Here is a 15896-nt window from a genome sequence, read left to right on the forward strand (position 1 = left end):
ATCAGTGATATTGTCCTGTAACTTTCTTTTGTGTGTGTGGTCTTTGGTTTTGGTATGAGGGTACTGCTGACTTCAAAGAATGAGCTCAGAAGTGTTCCTTCCTCGTTAGCGTAGTTTGGGAGATCTAGGCGTTAATTCCTCTTTGTTTGCTTGGTTGAATTCCCAGTGAAGCCTGAACTTTTGTTTGTTGGAAATTTTCCTTTTCTTTTAAACTGATTTAATTTTATTACTGGTAAATGATCTCTATATATTTTCTATTTTTCCGTGATTCAGTCTTGGGACATTTTATGTTTCTAGGTTGTCCATGTTACTGACATATGATTATTCATAGTAATCTCTTATAATCTGTGGTTTCACTTGTAACTTCTTTTTCATTTCTGATTTTGAGTCATCTCTTGATGAGTCTGGCTGAAAGTTTATCAGTTTTGTTTATCTCTTCAGTGCACCAGCTCTTGGTTTTATTGATTTGTTTCTATTTTTTGTCTCTGTTTTATTTATTTCTGCTCATCATTGCATTTTGAATTATTTTTCCCCAGTTTTTTAACTAGAGATATATATGACACCAATAAGTGAAGTTGCTCAGTCATGTCCGACTCTTTGCGACCCCATGGACTGTAGCCTACCACACTCCTCCGTCCATGGGATTTTCCAGGCAGGAGTACTGGAGTGGGTTGCCATTTCCTGCTCCAGAGGATCTTCCCAACCCAGGGATCAAACTCAGGTCTCCCACATTGTAGACAGACGCTCTACCGTCTGAGCTAGGGCAGTCCCTATGACACCAATAAGAGTTTTTCAGAATTCATGTGAAGTAACTAGTACTAACTTACTTTAGTTGATATAAATCTAGGTTTTAAAAATGATACTCTAATTTCCCTAATTATAACAAAGGATTAGTTTATTGCCATTAGAAAAGAAAGAAAGTGAAGTCGCTCAGTCGTGTCCAACTCTTTGCAACCTCGTAGACTGTAGCCCACCAGGCTCCTCTGTCCATGGGATTCTCCAGGCAAGAATACTGGAGTGGGTTGCCATTTCCTTCTCCAGGGGATCTTCCCAACCCAGGAATTGAACCCAGGTCTCCCGCATTGCAGGCAGATGCTTTATCCTCTGAGCCACCAAGGAAACCCCATCTTTGCATTAGAGTGTCATTTTTTAAGAGCTACCATTTAGAAGTATCATTCATGAGATTTTAGCTAGCTTTTGTAGCCACGTCTTAAGTAAGTACATGTTTTCTGTAAAATTTTTTGAAGTGGGGGAAAAACCCTCAAATCCAGGCAGCCACTCTTGACATACTAAGGACCACCAGACTGGACCCTAGCCTTTCGTCCTCAGTTCCGGTCCCTCACTCTGCACACTCTGCTGGGAGGTCTCGTCTGCTCTTGTGGCTTCCGTTGCCTCCTGTATACTTCTGAGTCCCTGGTTTTTATCTCTTGCATATGCCTCTGCACTGGACTCCACACCTGTGTATGTATTCAGTACTTACTAAACATCTCTACTTGAATGGCTGGTAGGCAACCCACATTCAGTATGTTCAAGACTCAGTTCTTTACCCAAGCCTGTTCCTCTGTGTCTTATAGATTCTGAAATTACAGTCTACTTAGTCATCCAAACCGGAGACCTGATTTAGTCTTTACTGGTCTCATTGTTACTAGTCTTTACTTTCATTTATGTGCTATAGTAGTTTTTTAAAAGCCCTTTGGATAGTTTCCTGTCCCTAAATAACAAGTCTAGATTCCACAGCCTGACTTTAAGGCTCTCTATAATCTGATTCCTGCCACTGGCCAGCCTAATAACCTGCTGTTTGCCTTCTCTAACCCTACATGCCAGTTAACCGAATTGTTTACAACTTCTTGGATGCTGTTCATTTCATATCTTGTGTTTTCACATGCTACACCTGACAGGCCCTTTTTGCTTGTCTACCAACAAACTTCAAGCTGTCCATTAACCCGAGATATTTAAGACCTGCATCAGAAATGTTTTCTTCTGGGAAGTTTTTAATCCCCTCCTCAGCTGAGTTGTTTATTCCTTGTGTTTTGACTATCTTACATACATTTCTTTTGTAGAACGAAGTCTTTATGTGCTCTATTACCATGGCAGACATTCTGAGAGCAGGAATATCTTAACCATATTTTATCCCCAGCATGTTAATGCAATTACTGAGATGCAGAGAGACAAATCTTGAATGAGTGCATAAATCAATAAAGCATCACCTAGTTTCAGTCCTGTTGTATATACCTTTGTAGCCGATAGCTCTGGCTGGTAGCTTCAAAGCTGATAGCTTTGTAGCAGGTAGCTTCTGAACCTTCCCCACTAATTACTCTCCTTTGCTGTTGGAGCTACTTGCTGGCTGGGTTTGAGAAGCCTGACTCCAGAGCGCTAGAATTCCCTGTGCCCTACCCAAAGCATTCTTCTGTGCTTCATATGAATTGCAGGTCTGGAACAGCCATTCTCATTCATAACTGTTTTCTCCCCAAATCAGCCAACCTGGAAAACAGTCCACAAGAACATGGAGCTACAGTTTTGATGTCATGCCACCAGGCGGTGGCAGTGTCAGACATAGAGATCCTTAGTTTCCTGGGGTAGCCCTAATTTTATTTGTCTTGTTTTCCTTCAAAAACTACATCAGTATTTTGTACATTTTAGTAATTCAGCATTTATAATGTTTCTGGCTGTTTTATGTATTTGGAAGTGTCACAAAAATAGTTCTATCAGTGGAGTGCTTTTTTTGTTTAAAGTATGGTTCTTCCTTGACCAAAGGGCATGGGTTCAAACTTCCAGGCTTGCATTTCATCAGATTCAAATATAGGGCTTTGTTTGCGTTCCATAGTATTTATGTTTAACTATAACAATAAATTTCCTAGTCTATAACTTTGGTAAAAATTTAGATTGGATGCAAAAAAAAAAACTCAATTTAAATTTTTTTAATTATTCTAATTTTTAAAGTTAAATACATTCTACTTTTTCAAAAATTTCTAACACTTAAACTTGCCACAAATCTTAGTGTGGTTGACTGCTGTCAGCTCTTGAGTTAGGCTGCCATCCAAATGTGTTAGGTTGCCCTCTTCATTCTGCTGGAACTGCTTAGACTATGGAAGAAGAAACTTTCGTTTGCTTTTTTAACCCTTTAAGATCTAAGTTCTCTTAAATCTTTCCACTATATGAGGCAGAAATAGAAAGAAAAGAGCATCTTTCTTTTCAAAAGATAAAAGCCTTTATGGGCAGCTACTTTATCCTCACTATTTTTCAGCACTGTTGTCTCCTTATCATTTTTTCTTTGGCTTTATAAGTTTAATGTGAAGTTTTTTATAGCCTGGACTGAAAAGAAATTAAAGCTTTAAATTTGTTAATTATATTTATTTTAAATAGAAATTTGAACTTAAGCACTTTAGTGCTTCTAAGCAAGTAACTTGTTATATTTTTGATGGATAGGTTCTAATGAAACAAAATTACTTAAACTAAAAAACTTACTGAATCAAAACATTTTAAATAGTATTTAAGTAGCATTTTTATTAGCGATTTAAATAGTGGGCAGTCTTAATTCTCACAAGAGGAATTCATAAATGTTAGAACTGAAATGTGAGCATATCATTTCCCAATACTCTTGAAAAACTAGGAAAATAAGTTATTCCTTATGTAAAAGTAATTTTGCTGATTTTAGCATCTATGTAGATCCATTGGTAGATGCTGTCAGTTATTATAATATATAAAAGTATGGGCCGCCAATCCTCGAGCTTGTTGCATACGTGAGTGTCCTCATGGACTCTGTTTGAACCGACTCTCAAACGTAAGACAACAGGAGCCCATTGGGAGGCACATTACATTCTGTTCCAGAGGGCACTGATACCCTCCATGGGGAGAGAGAGAGAGAGAGAGAGAGAGAGAGAGAGAGAGTGTGTGTGTGTAATGCATCCAAAAATCAGGCTGGAAGGGAGTGCAAGGCAAGCTAGAGAAGGGGGTCAGTGGAGGGGGAATGTTGTCTAGCCACCCTGGAGTGTCTCTCCTTCATCGTGGAAATTACAGATAGGGAAAGCCAGCAGAGAAGCCGGCAAAGAACCCAGGAGCACAGCCATGCAAGGGCCTAGCAAACATGTCAGGCCCAAGAGCACCGAGGCATCTTAATGCTTCCTGAGTATGGCATTTCTAGTTCCCTTTACCTGATCTGTTCTCTCTCCCCTACTCCAGGCTTGGTAGAGGTGGAGGACAGGAGGCAGAAGCTGCAGTCACTGGACTGAAGGGAGGACAGAAACTCTAAACCAGGAGAGAGAACAGGACAATGCACCCTTTCTAGTAAACTCCACTGGCAGCCTGTAGTTGCTGAAAAGTCTTAGCTTTAAATCAAGAGTTGAAGTGTTGATCGTTATGTGAGACATTCTAATTTCTGAATTGAGGCTTTGTTTGCCAGCTTAAAAAAATTGTAGATCTTGATTAAGAGTGATCAAAAATTAATGGGACTCCCAATTCTTCATTTAGTGGCACAGGAAGCACTTCCCTCGCTGAACTATTGGCAGTTGTGGGGAGGAATTAAGTTGCATCTGTGGTTTTACCCTATGAGTACAGTGCAAAATGCATGCATGCTTAGTCACGTCCACCCCTTTATGACCCCATGGACTGTAGCCTGCACAGCCCCTCTGTCTACGGGATTCTCTAGGCAAGAATAGTGAAGTGGGTTTCCATTCCCTTCTCCAGGAGATTGACCTGACCCACAGATCAAGCCCAGATCTCCTGCATTGTAGGCTGATTTTTTACTGGCTAAATCAAGCCAGTTATGCAAAATATGTATAGGTTATTTCTTAACACAAAAATATTAATAATACAAATCTTTATAATTAATTTTAAATCTCCCCTTGATTTAAAAAATTTTCTTGTTAAACAGTTCTGTCATTCGAGATAATTAAAGGGTTGTTCTTCCAAGTAGATTTTGGGTTTTCTTCTCAAATGGATTTTTTTTTATGACATTCTTTTTATTTTATCTACTTATTTATTGATAAGATTGGTGAAAAAGTAATGCAACTTCAGACCATGAATTTTAAATCATTATAAGGAGGCTCAAACACGTTTTTATTAATCAAAATAAGAAGCATTACAATCAGTACATTTTTATCAATGAGAAGTAAGTTTGTTATTCCTGTAGCATAAAAATCTGTGTTTCGGGATTAAGCAAACTCTTGGAAAGCATTTTCTCCCTCCTGCTGGTTGTGAAAGCATTTTCCTTGCAAAAAGTTGTTGAGATGCTTTAAGAAGTGTTAGTCAGTTGGCGAGAGGTCAGGTAAATATGCCAAGTGAGGCAAAACTTCGTAGTCTAACTCATTCAGTTTTTGCAGCATTGGCTGTATGACGTGTGGTCAGGCGTTGTTTTAGAGAAGAGTTCACCCTTTCTGTTGACCAATGCTGGCTGCAGGCATTGTAGTTTTTGATACATCCTCATCAATTTGCTGAGTATACTTCTCAGATATAATGGTTTTGCTGAGATTCAAAAAGTGATAGTGGATCAGACAGGTAGCAGACCACCAAACAATGGCCGTGACCTTTTTTTGGTGCAAGTTTGGCTCTGGGAAGTGCTTTGGAGCTTCGAGCTGGTTGTCATATAAAATGTGCTTTTCATTGCACGTCACAATCCGATTGAGAAATGGTTCGTTGTTGTTGCATAGCATAAGAGAAGACACTTCTAAACAATTATTTTTTGGATTTTTAGTCAGTTCATGAGTCACCCACTTATTGAACATTTTCACCTTTCCAATTTGCTTCAAATGCTGAACGACTGTAGAATGGTCAACGTTGAGTTCTTCAGCAGCTTCTCATGTACTTGTAGGAAGATCAGCTTTGATGATCCTCTCAATTGGTCATTGTCAACTTCCAGTGGCCGGCCACCGTGCTTCTCATCTTCAAGGCTCTCGTCTCCTTTGCAAAACTTCTTGAACAACCAGTGAATAAGAAAATTTGAATAAGAAAATCACTCAAATTTGCTTTTTGCCTTAGCATCATTTCTCTAGTCTGAAGTAAATAGGAAGTAAACAGGAAGTAGTAAGTCATTAGCATAAAAGTATAAAGCAAGATGTGCTCATTAAAATGATATGTAGCATAACCACATTTAAGAATGTATTCCAATATCAAACAGCAAATTTCAACAATGCAAAACTGCAGTTACTTTTTCACCAACCTAAATGTTTGTTTCTGGTTGTGCTGGGTCTTCACCGCTGAACGGGCTTTTCTCTTAATTGCAGAGAGTGGGGGCTCCTCTTTATTTGTGGTGTGTGGCGTCTCTTGTTGCAGTGCCCAGGCTCTAGGGAGCGTGGGCGCAGTAGTTGCAGCTCCTGAGCTCTAGAGCCCTGGCGTAATACTTGTGGCACACGGACTTAGCTGCCCTGATGTGTGGGATCCTCTCAGATCAGGGATCAGACCTGTGTCTCCTGCACTGGCAGGTGGATTCTTCACCACTGAGCCACCAGGGAAGCCTTAAGATGGATTTCTTAACAGAAACTCCCTACCTAGGACATACTTGCCCATGGCACTGATAAACAGTAATTCCTTTTATTTTCACTATTGTCTGAGGTCCTAGGAAATAATGGAAGTTGGTAGGCAATTAGTAGCCCTCATACTTAGCCCTCAGTTCTGTGTTTGCCATGTTAGAGCCCAGTTCTCATGTTTAAAGAGTCTATAATCCTCCATAACTTTGTATCTAACTTCCCTCTCAGTATCAGTTGCATTTTGCATGTCTTTGGCTTTCAAAATAATCTGACTGACTTCCAGTTGGATTCTGTATAAGGCTTTGAGTATAGTCACAATTTCTGACTTAACTCTAATAACATAAGGCTTCGTTGGACCTCTTTATCTTCTGTATCTCTTAACTATTTCTTAATATCTTTATTGCTTCCTAGAATTTAAAAATAGTTCATTTGCAATTGTTTTCAAATCATCTTGCCTTCTTTTTCTTGTCATTCCTTTAGTCCTCTGTCTGACTGAACAGGTTGCTGATACGTCTGCCTGAAGGAATGCTAGTCTCATTTGCTGTGCACGGCTCTCACAGTTTGTTTCTTTACACTGTGATGTTTATCGTCATCTCATCTTCATCAGGTATTACGTGTGAGTGTCAGAATTCTTCTCAAGCGTGTACTTAATAAGTGGCTTCACTTTCCCCTGACGTTGCTTTCCTGATGGGATTCCCATGTTTTTCTGTGTCCATTATTCAGGATTCCTGCTATACTTTTCTCAGGTTCTGAAGTGTGTTCCACTGGGTTGCGCTGCTGGAAGTTTGATCTGGTTAAGTGGAATATTAATCTGCTGTATTTTTACTAGCTTCAGAGAGTGTTACCTTTTAATGAGCATCGTCTTGTAGCATAAAGAAAATATTTCAAAAATATTCAGCATTCAGCGCTCATACATGCCTTGAGTTGTTACTGTATCCAGTGGAAAGGTTTGAGCCAATAGTATTGTAACCATATGTATAGTGAGCACTTCATAAATGTTTATTGAATGAAGAGCCTTCCTGGCATATATTACTTTATTCTGCTCATTCCTATTCATAAAGACAGTGCTGTAACCCAGCATAGAGGAATAAGAATGTTGAAGTTTGATGTCTTCCATATTATTTCACAGCTGTCATAGCTGGCCAGCACTATATGAAACAGACTATTGTTAAAGCACTATCTATTGTAATAGTTAAAATGTTTACTGTAGTGAAGGTAGAAAACCCGGGTTGACTTGGTATGAGCAATAGCAGCACTTTTGATGTTATGTCTCATTTAAATTAAAATATTTCAAAGATAGAGCATACTTAAACGTGATTTAATCTGGATTCTGACTCTGTTTCTCTTGGTTTTGCCTCTTGTATAATGCCTTGGTCCTTGCACCAGCTTTCTTCATGTTTACAAGAGGGCTGCCAGCCATAATGTAAACTGTTTGCTTCCTTGTAGCTATGCGGATTATAATCCAGAGGGCAGGAGAGAGTTGTTCCCCACAATCATTGAACAAAAAACTCTGATCTTATCCAGATTTAACACTTGAGATCAACCACTGTGGCAAAGAACATTCCTTACAATGGTAGGCTTAGGCCTGGGTTCGTTGCCTGTCCCTCAGCACCAAAACAATATTAAACCCTAACCAGAGATGGGCAAGGCAGTCGTGAAGAAGACCGCAGCTCCACTGAAGGACACCGAAGAGCTCTCGAGTAAAGGAGCAGCACGTTGATGAGCGACTAAACTCAGCCATAAAGATGTCAGTTCATTATATATCATGTATATGTTATAGTGACCAGGCTCCTACTAGATTTGCATGGATAGTTCTCATGTTCCTGTAGTAAAGAAACTGCAAGAAGGACTGAGAGGGACTCCCCTGGTGGTCCAGTGGGTGGGGCTCCACGCTCCCAACACAGGGGCCTGGGCTCATTCCCTGTTCAGGGGGCCGTATCCCACGTGCACAACAAAGAGTGTATGCGACTAAAAAGATCCCTCGTGCCGCGGTGAAGATTAGAATCCTGCCTGCCGCGACTAAGACCTGGCCCAGCCAAATACACCCATAAGTAAATTTTAAGGAGAAGGACAAGAAAGTATTTTAGAAAGGAAGAACAATGGGGTAGGGTTTTCCCTATCAGATATCAATATATAATACTATAGTAACTAAAACTTGCAAGACTTCCCTGGTGGTCCAGTGGTTAAGAGTCCACCTCACGGTGGGGGGTGAGGTCCCATCCCTGGTCAGGAAACTAAGATCCCACAAGCCGTGGAGAGGCTAAGCCCATGCATGCTGCGACTTTTGAGTCCTTGCACCACCGCTGGAGAGCCTACAACAAAAGATCCCGCGTGCCGCAGCTAAGGCTCGACGCAGCCAGATAAGTATTTTTAAACACTTGTTACCTGTGTGAGAACAGACAGGAGTATAGCCATACAAAGAAGCCGTAAGCATAAGCTTTTGGCTTATTCCATAAGCTTTTGTATACCTGTCTACTTGATGATAAAGATGCCATACATCTTTATCAGTTCTGAGGAAAAAGGCCAGACTGTTCAGTAAAGTGTAGGGATAATGGGGTGTCTATTGAAATGAATTAAAGTTAGAGCCCTACTCGAGCCCTTTTCCAAAATAAACCAGAGGTCTTTTAAAGAGTGAAAGATCAAAAGAATATAATAATAGAAGGAAAGAATTTGTACAGTATTAGTTTGAAAGGCTTTTCTAAGCAAGACGCAGAATCTAAAAGCCAAAAAGTTGATGTATTTGCATAAAGAATTAAAATTTGCATATTGGAAGATAGCATTAAAAGTTAAACATTTCTAACCAAGTAATTACTGTCTTCTACATATAAACAGTCCCTAAAAATACATAAGAAAAGAGTAAACAATGCAATGAAATAATGGTCATAGGACATTATTAATGAAATCAGTGAAGAAATACATTTGCATAATCACTAGATATATGAAAATATGCTAAATCTTGAAAATCAAAGACATACAAATTAAAACAATAATGGAATGTCATTTTCAGCCATCAGATTATCATTCTTTTAAGCTATTGCCAGTATCCATTTTGGGGAAACCTACAGGGAGTAAACTTGTTTTATACAGTTGGTAAAGGACAAAATGATAAAATTAAAAATTCAGCTTTCACGTCACACCCATTAGGATAGCTGTGATGAAAAAGAAAAAATAAAAAGTGTTGGAGAAATTGAACCTTGTGCATTGCTGATGGGAATGTATGGTGAAGCCATTATGGAAAGCAGTATGGTGTTTCCCCAGAAAGTTAAACAGAAGTATACCATAGGACCCAACAGTTCCACTTCAAAGTGTATCCCCCCAAAGAACCGAAAACAAGAGGTCTCGGGTGTAACAGTGTTCAGAGCAGTGTTATTCACAGTAGTGAAAAGGTGGGAACAGCCCAGAGGTTAATCACCAGGCAAATGGATACACAAAATATGGTATATACAAAAGTGGAATATTTATTTAGTCTTTAAAAGGCATGAAGTTCTCGGGTAAATCTCAAGGAATGCTGCTGTTGGGTCATGTGATTAGAGTATTAAGTTTTGTAAGAAGCAGCCTTCTGACTTCGTTGAGTTCTATGATGTTTGAGTTTTTTTAAAAAAATAACTCATTTTAATATCTTGAAAATATATTCATATATTGCTTATAATAGGAAAGTAATTTTTATTCTAGTTTTATTGAGATATAGTTGACATAACTATATAAATTTAAAGGGTACTGCATAATGGCTTGATTAACATACATCATGCAGTGATTACCACAATAAATTTAGTGAATATTCATTGTCTCCTATAGATACCAAATTAAAGAAATAGAAAAAAATTGTCTTGGATGAGAATTCTTAGGATTTACTGTCTTAACTTTCATATATAACATACACAGTGCTAATTGTATTTATCACGTTGTACATTATATCCCTGGTACACAGTAATAACTAGAAGTGTGTATCTTTTCAGACGTAGAGAACAGACTGGGGGGCTCAGGATGGGGAGACACGTGTGCTGATTCGTGTCGACGTAAGGCAGAAACCACCACGATATTGTAAAGTAATTAGTCTCCAATTACAGTTAATTAATTTTTTTAAAAATATGTACCTTTTGACTGTCCTCGTCCACTTCCCCCTGCACACACCTGTCTCTGGTAACCACAAATTTGATCTTTTTCTATGAGTGACTATACTTTGTTGGTTCCTGGTACACAACATTGTGATTCTATATTTCTGTACATTTCAAACTGATCACCATGATAAGTACAGTTACGCTATGTCACCTTACAAAGATTAGAGTTATTGACTACATTCCACACACTACATTTCATACTCATGAGTCGTTTATTTTGCAGCTGGAAGTTTGTACCTCTTAATCTGCCTCACCTCTTCTTTTCTTCTCCTACCCCCTTACCCAGGAAAAGGATTTCTAAGATAATAGTCACAACACAGAAAATGTTATGTTTCACAACACAAAAATGGCCATTTCCAAGTCCTGTGCGTTTTCTCACAGGCTTCTATTTGGGGGCTGGTGTTTGATCATACATAGTCTCTGAAAGAGCTTCCCCTGTGTCTCACACAGTAAAGCGTCTGCCTGCAATGCGGGAGACCTGGGTTTGATCCCTGGGTTGGGAAGATCATGGCCAGTATTCTTGCCTGGAGAATCCCCAAGGACAGAGGTGCCGGGCAGGCTGGTCCGTGGGGTCGCAGAGTCCAACATGACTGAGCGACTGAGCACAGCACAGTCTCTCAAATGGACTGACAGTTTTGTTTCCAGCTTTTTAAAAACTCTATATTGGTGTCATTAAAAGTTCTAAGAAGAAGAAAGAAATGGCAACCCACTCCAGTATTCTCGCCTGGAAAAGTCCGTGGACAGAGGAGCCTGGCGGGCTGCAGTCCATGGGGTCACATGCCTGAGCATGTGTGCACGAGGGTGGAGGGAGATGGGTTGGTGGCAATAAAGTGGTAGAACTAAAAAAGTTCTAAAATGTTTGCTTTGGCTACATAATTGTGACACATCAATACCATGAAATAGCAATTTAAGATTTCTCTATTGTTAAGACAATTATATAACCCCCTTCTTTATACATAAATTCATTTTTATAGTACTCATTGTTTTGTTATGATTGATTCCTAAATGGAATGTCATCTTAATTTTAAAATTGTAGATACACTAATGTGTGTGTGCTAAGTCGCTTCAGTTTTATCTGACTCTGAAGCTCTATTTACTGTAGCCCGCCAGGCTCCTCTGTCCATGGGATTCCCCAGGCAAGAACACTGGAGTGGGTTGCCATGCTCTCCTCCTCCAGGGTATCTCTCCGACCCGGGGATCGAACCTGAGTCTGTTATAATCTCCTACATTGGCAGGCGGGTTCTTTACCACCGACGCCACCTGGGGAGCCCCAGATATACTAATAAGACTTTTTAAATATATAAAATTTTAAATTATACTGGCGCTCTCTCTCTCTCTCTTTTTTTTTTTTTTTTTTTTGAGGAGAAACAAGACATAGAACCTCTTTTTTCCATAACATATTGTACATGAGTTTTGATAAAGCAGTAGACTTTTACTGGATTCTTTTACTATTACCTTTTTCCCCATCCTCCTTTCCTTGACATTCTTTCCCACCTATGAGGACTTCTGTATTTCTTTCAAAAGCTTTCAAATTTTACTTTTAAAAAGGAGCGAATCAGAATTCCAGTGCAGCCAGCTTGAATCAATCTTTCTGTTCCTCCAGGCAGTGAATTAGCCCTTGAGAAAACATTGGCAATTATGTCTCTGAAGCCTCAGTGTCTGCATAGGTGGACTGGAATGTATTAAAGAGAAGCATTGTCAGACCCTTCCTCAAGTCTGAAGATGAAATCCTGTTCTTACTAATTATAAGTCACTTTTGTTGTTGCTGCTGCTGTTTTTTCTGAGTTACTTGGGTTTTAAAAGTTATTATTTGCTTTAATGAAAGTTGGAAGTAGATTGTTACAGTATGTAGTTGGTTCTTGTTTTATGTTACAGAAATATGTCAAGAGAGTTTGCTCTTTAAAGGAGTCCTGTGGTGAATATTTTTTCTCATTATAGAATATCACTTCTTTTTCTAATTTTGTGAATGTTGGACTTTTGTGTTTCTTTCAGTGACAAATACTGAGATATTTTATTTCTGGTTCAGACTACAGTGCTTAGCAGTAATCATTTTTGCTGATGAACTAGGTAATATTCTCCCATATATTAATATCTTGTGTATTTTAGTTGGGTTTGTTACTGCAAAGAAACAGATTTCTCTAGTACTTCAGTAGTTCTCAAAAGTGTGATGCCCGTAATCAGAAGCGTCAGCATCCCATCACCTGGGAGCATGTTAGAGATGCATGTTATTAGACTGTGCCTTAGACCTCTACTATTCAAAGCCTGAGTGGGGGCCAGCAGCCTGGGCTTTTACACGCCCTTCGGGTGACCCTGGTGTGTGCTCAAGTTTAGGACTGCTGGTTTAGATGATATCTGCAGTGGCTGAAAATCTCAGCTCTTAATCACTGGAGGCCTACATTTGGTTTAATTCCAAGGGATGTGTTAGGAACTATAGCAATATTGCTTCTAAGAGACGTGTAGATGAAAAACGGATAGCATGGGCTGCCTCACAGAAGTTGCTTTCGTTGTTTCCAGCAATTTAGATTTTAAGAACTAAACAGAGCCAATATTCCTTCCCTAATGAGTTGAGCCAAATTGTTTCAGTGCTTAGGATAATTAGCAGAAGCTTCTCATTTGATACTATCATGTAACTGAGATAGTTATGAATCATGAAATCACATTTAAAATACATAAGATTATTTTCAGAGTTAAGAAATTCCTGAATTAGCTCTCTTTCAAAAGCTTTTTAAGTTGTAAATAATTACAAGCAGACATACAATATCTGGGAAACATTTCATTAATATAATTAAGATATGTTAATATGTTCATTAATTATTGGCTTATTTTTACATAGTTCTTCATTTAGGGAGTAACATCTACCTATTTGGTTAGTTTTTAAACATTTGTAATGTAAAAATGTTATGCTAATACCTATGTGTATTTTTTCATTGGAAAATACTCCTAAATGAAGATATTACATGCATTTAATAAATTATTTCAGATGGGTCCTTCAGGGTGGAATATTAATATTTTAAACATGGTGTTATTTTATAAATGAGAACCCTTGTTTTAAAGAACAAGGTCTCTTTGCTAAATTTGGGGCTTTAAAGCTTATTTTGGCTCTTAACTGTACAGCAGATTTTTGTATTTCAACTTAGAAAGATAATTACTCTTTCTAGAAGAGGTATAACTGGTTTGATGGTGATGTCCTCTTGGCATCACAGATGGATCTTGTTTGTGCTATGGATTAGAATCAAGGACTAGACAACCAAAGGAATACTAACAATATTCCCTTTGTACATATTGAGAAGTGGAAGATTTCTTAAAGTCAAGGTAAAGCTACCAACTTTTTGAAGATACTGTTTGTGATTTTTAAGCAAAAAAGGGTATCTAAGTATAATTCACCCTCTACATATAACGAAGTCATATTGTGAAAGGTCAGCTTTTTAGAATCAGCCAAAAGAAATTACTCATCCATTTGTTAATTATTTTCCAAATGTTTATAACTCAAGAGTGAATGAAGAGTAGAATGTATTTTAAGAAAGCCCTTTCCCAAGGGGCTTCCCTTGTGGCTCAGCTGGTAAAGAATCAGCCTGCAGTGAGGGAGACCGGAGTTTGATCCCTGGGTTGGGAAGATCCCCTGGTGAAGGGAAAGGCTACCCACTCCAGTATTCTGGCCTGGAGAATTCCATGGACTGTAGAATCCATGGGGTCGCAAAGAGTCACGACTGAGCAACTTTTGCTTTCACTTTTACCCAGTCAGTGAGTCTAAGATGTCTAACTAGTTTACAGCAAAAGATGTGGTAGAGAATTTCCCGTGGGTATTTATTTAGTTTGGGGCCCAGGTGAGATTAATAAAATTGAGACGGGAAGCAATGTTCTGAAATTAACCAATCCCTTTTGGTGTGGGCTCAGCCACGCGCTGATGAATATTCTGTCTAAGGTCTCTCTGTGCTTGTGTTACTTTATCCATTTTCGGTATAACTTACTTTCTAAGCTTGGTAAAATGCTTAAACTGGCTACTTATAAGGTATCTGAAACTTGCGTAAGATTGGCGGTGCTGCGCTGTGCTTAGTCATGTCCAGCTCTCTGTGACTCCATGGACCATGGCCCGCCAGCTCCTCTGTCAGTGGGAATTCTCTAGGCAAGAGTCCTGGAGTGGGGTTGCCATACCCTCCTCCCAGGGATCTTCCCAACCCAGGGATTGAACCCAGGTCTCCTGCATTGCAGACGGATTCTTTACCATCTGAGCCACCAAGGAAGCCCATGAATACTGGAGTGGGTAGACTATTCCTTCTCCAGGGGATCTTCCTGTCCCAGGAATCAAACCGGGGTCTCCTGCACTGCAGGCAGTTCTTTACCAGCTGAACTCCCAGGGAAGCCCAAATTAACAGTAGATTTGTCTGATAGATTTTTTTCTTCTCTAAGAACTTAGTATATAATTCCTCATAAAGTACCTTATTTAAGAAGAATAATTAAGAATAATTCATTTTTGACTCTCTATTAGTGAAACAGGTCACAGTACTACCAGTCTATAAGAAAAAGAGTGTTTCAAAAAGCCTTTAGTCTGAAGTGAAATGAAATTTGAAGAGAGAATTTATATAAAACAAGATTTCTTTGAACTTTCAAATTAAAATTTTAAATAATATACTTCAGGTTATTTGTGATGGAGGCAGGGAATCTGATGAATGAAGACTGAAAAGATTGATAACATTCATTTTTTTGTATAGGATAAGAAGAAATATTTTAAACTTTCTCAGTCTGCCCTAGTGATTCATGGTACTTGCTTTTCTTCAAGTTAGAGAAGTCAGTTCCCAAAGTAGTCTGACATTTCTTGTTATGCTGACTTGGGCTGAAGGCAAATCTCATTTTGTCTTCTTGATTCATAAACTTTATGTTAAACCAGTTTATCTTAGTATGCCATTTTATTTGTTTCAATTTTATAGTTATCTGAGGGAAACCAAAAGTATGCAAACCTACAGAAAAGCATCCAGAAAGCTAAAATCGGAAGACATGAAACAGTAAGTTTGTATCCGTACATTCTTGAATAATGTCAGTTCTAAATGTAATGAAAGCGGTCGTGCTTCCTGTGAGGAGGATGCTGTTCCTACTAGAAAAGAAGCAAGTCCCAGCAAAGGCTGTGAACATTTGACCTGATAAATCCACTGATTGTGAACCTAGATTTATTCTTATTGTATTGTAATGGCAGTGTGGCAAAGAAACAAACTCTGGAGCCAGACTGCCTGGGCTTTCGTCTCCTAAACGCTCTCTTCTCAGTTTTCTCGGTTGTGAGATGGGGAATAATAAAATCTGCTTCATTGTGTTATTGTTTGATTAA

At 38.8% G+C, this 15896-nt stretch overlaps 1 protein-coding gene across 1 annotated transcript in view; it reads left to right on the plus strand.

The window, feature by feature from the left end:
* The window catches only part of MND1 (meiotic nuclear divisions 1), a 73673-nt gene that overhangs the window by 32852 nt on the left and 24925 nt on the right, over positions 1–15896 (plus strand). Inside the window, exon 5 of the mRNA XM_065904708.1 lies at positions 15505–15579. Within this exon, the coding sequence (XP_065760780.1) occupies positions 15505–15579 (75 nt within the window). The remainder of the gene's footprint in view (positions 1–15504; positions 15580–15896) is intronic.

The sequence above is a fragment of the Muntiacus reevesi genome, chromosome 13, assembly GCF_963930625.1.
Source record: "Muntiacus reevesi chromosome 13, mMunRee1.1, whole genome shotgun sequence".
Taxonomy (NCBI): domain Eukaryota; kingdom Metazoa; phylum Chordata; class Mammalia; order Artiodactyla; family Cervidae; genus Muntiacus; species Muntiacus reevesi.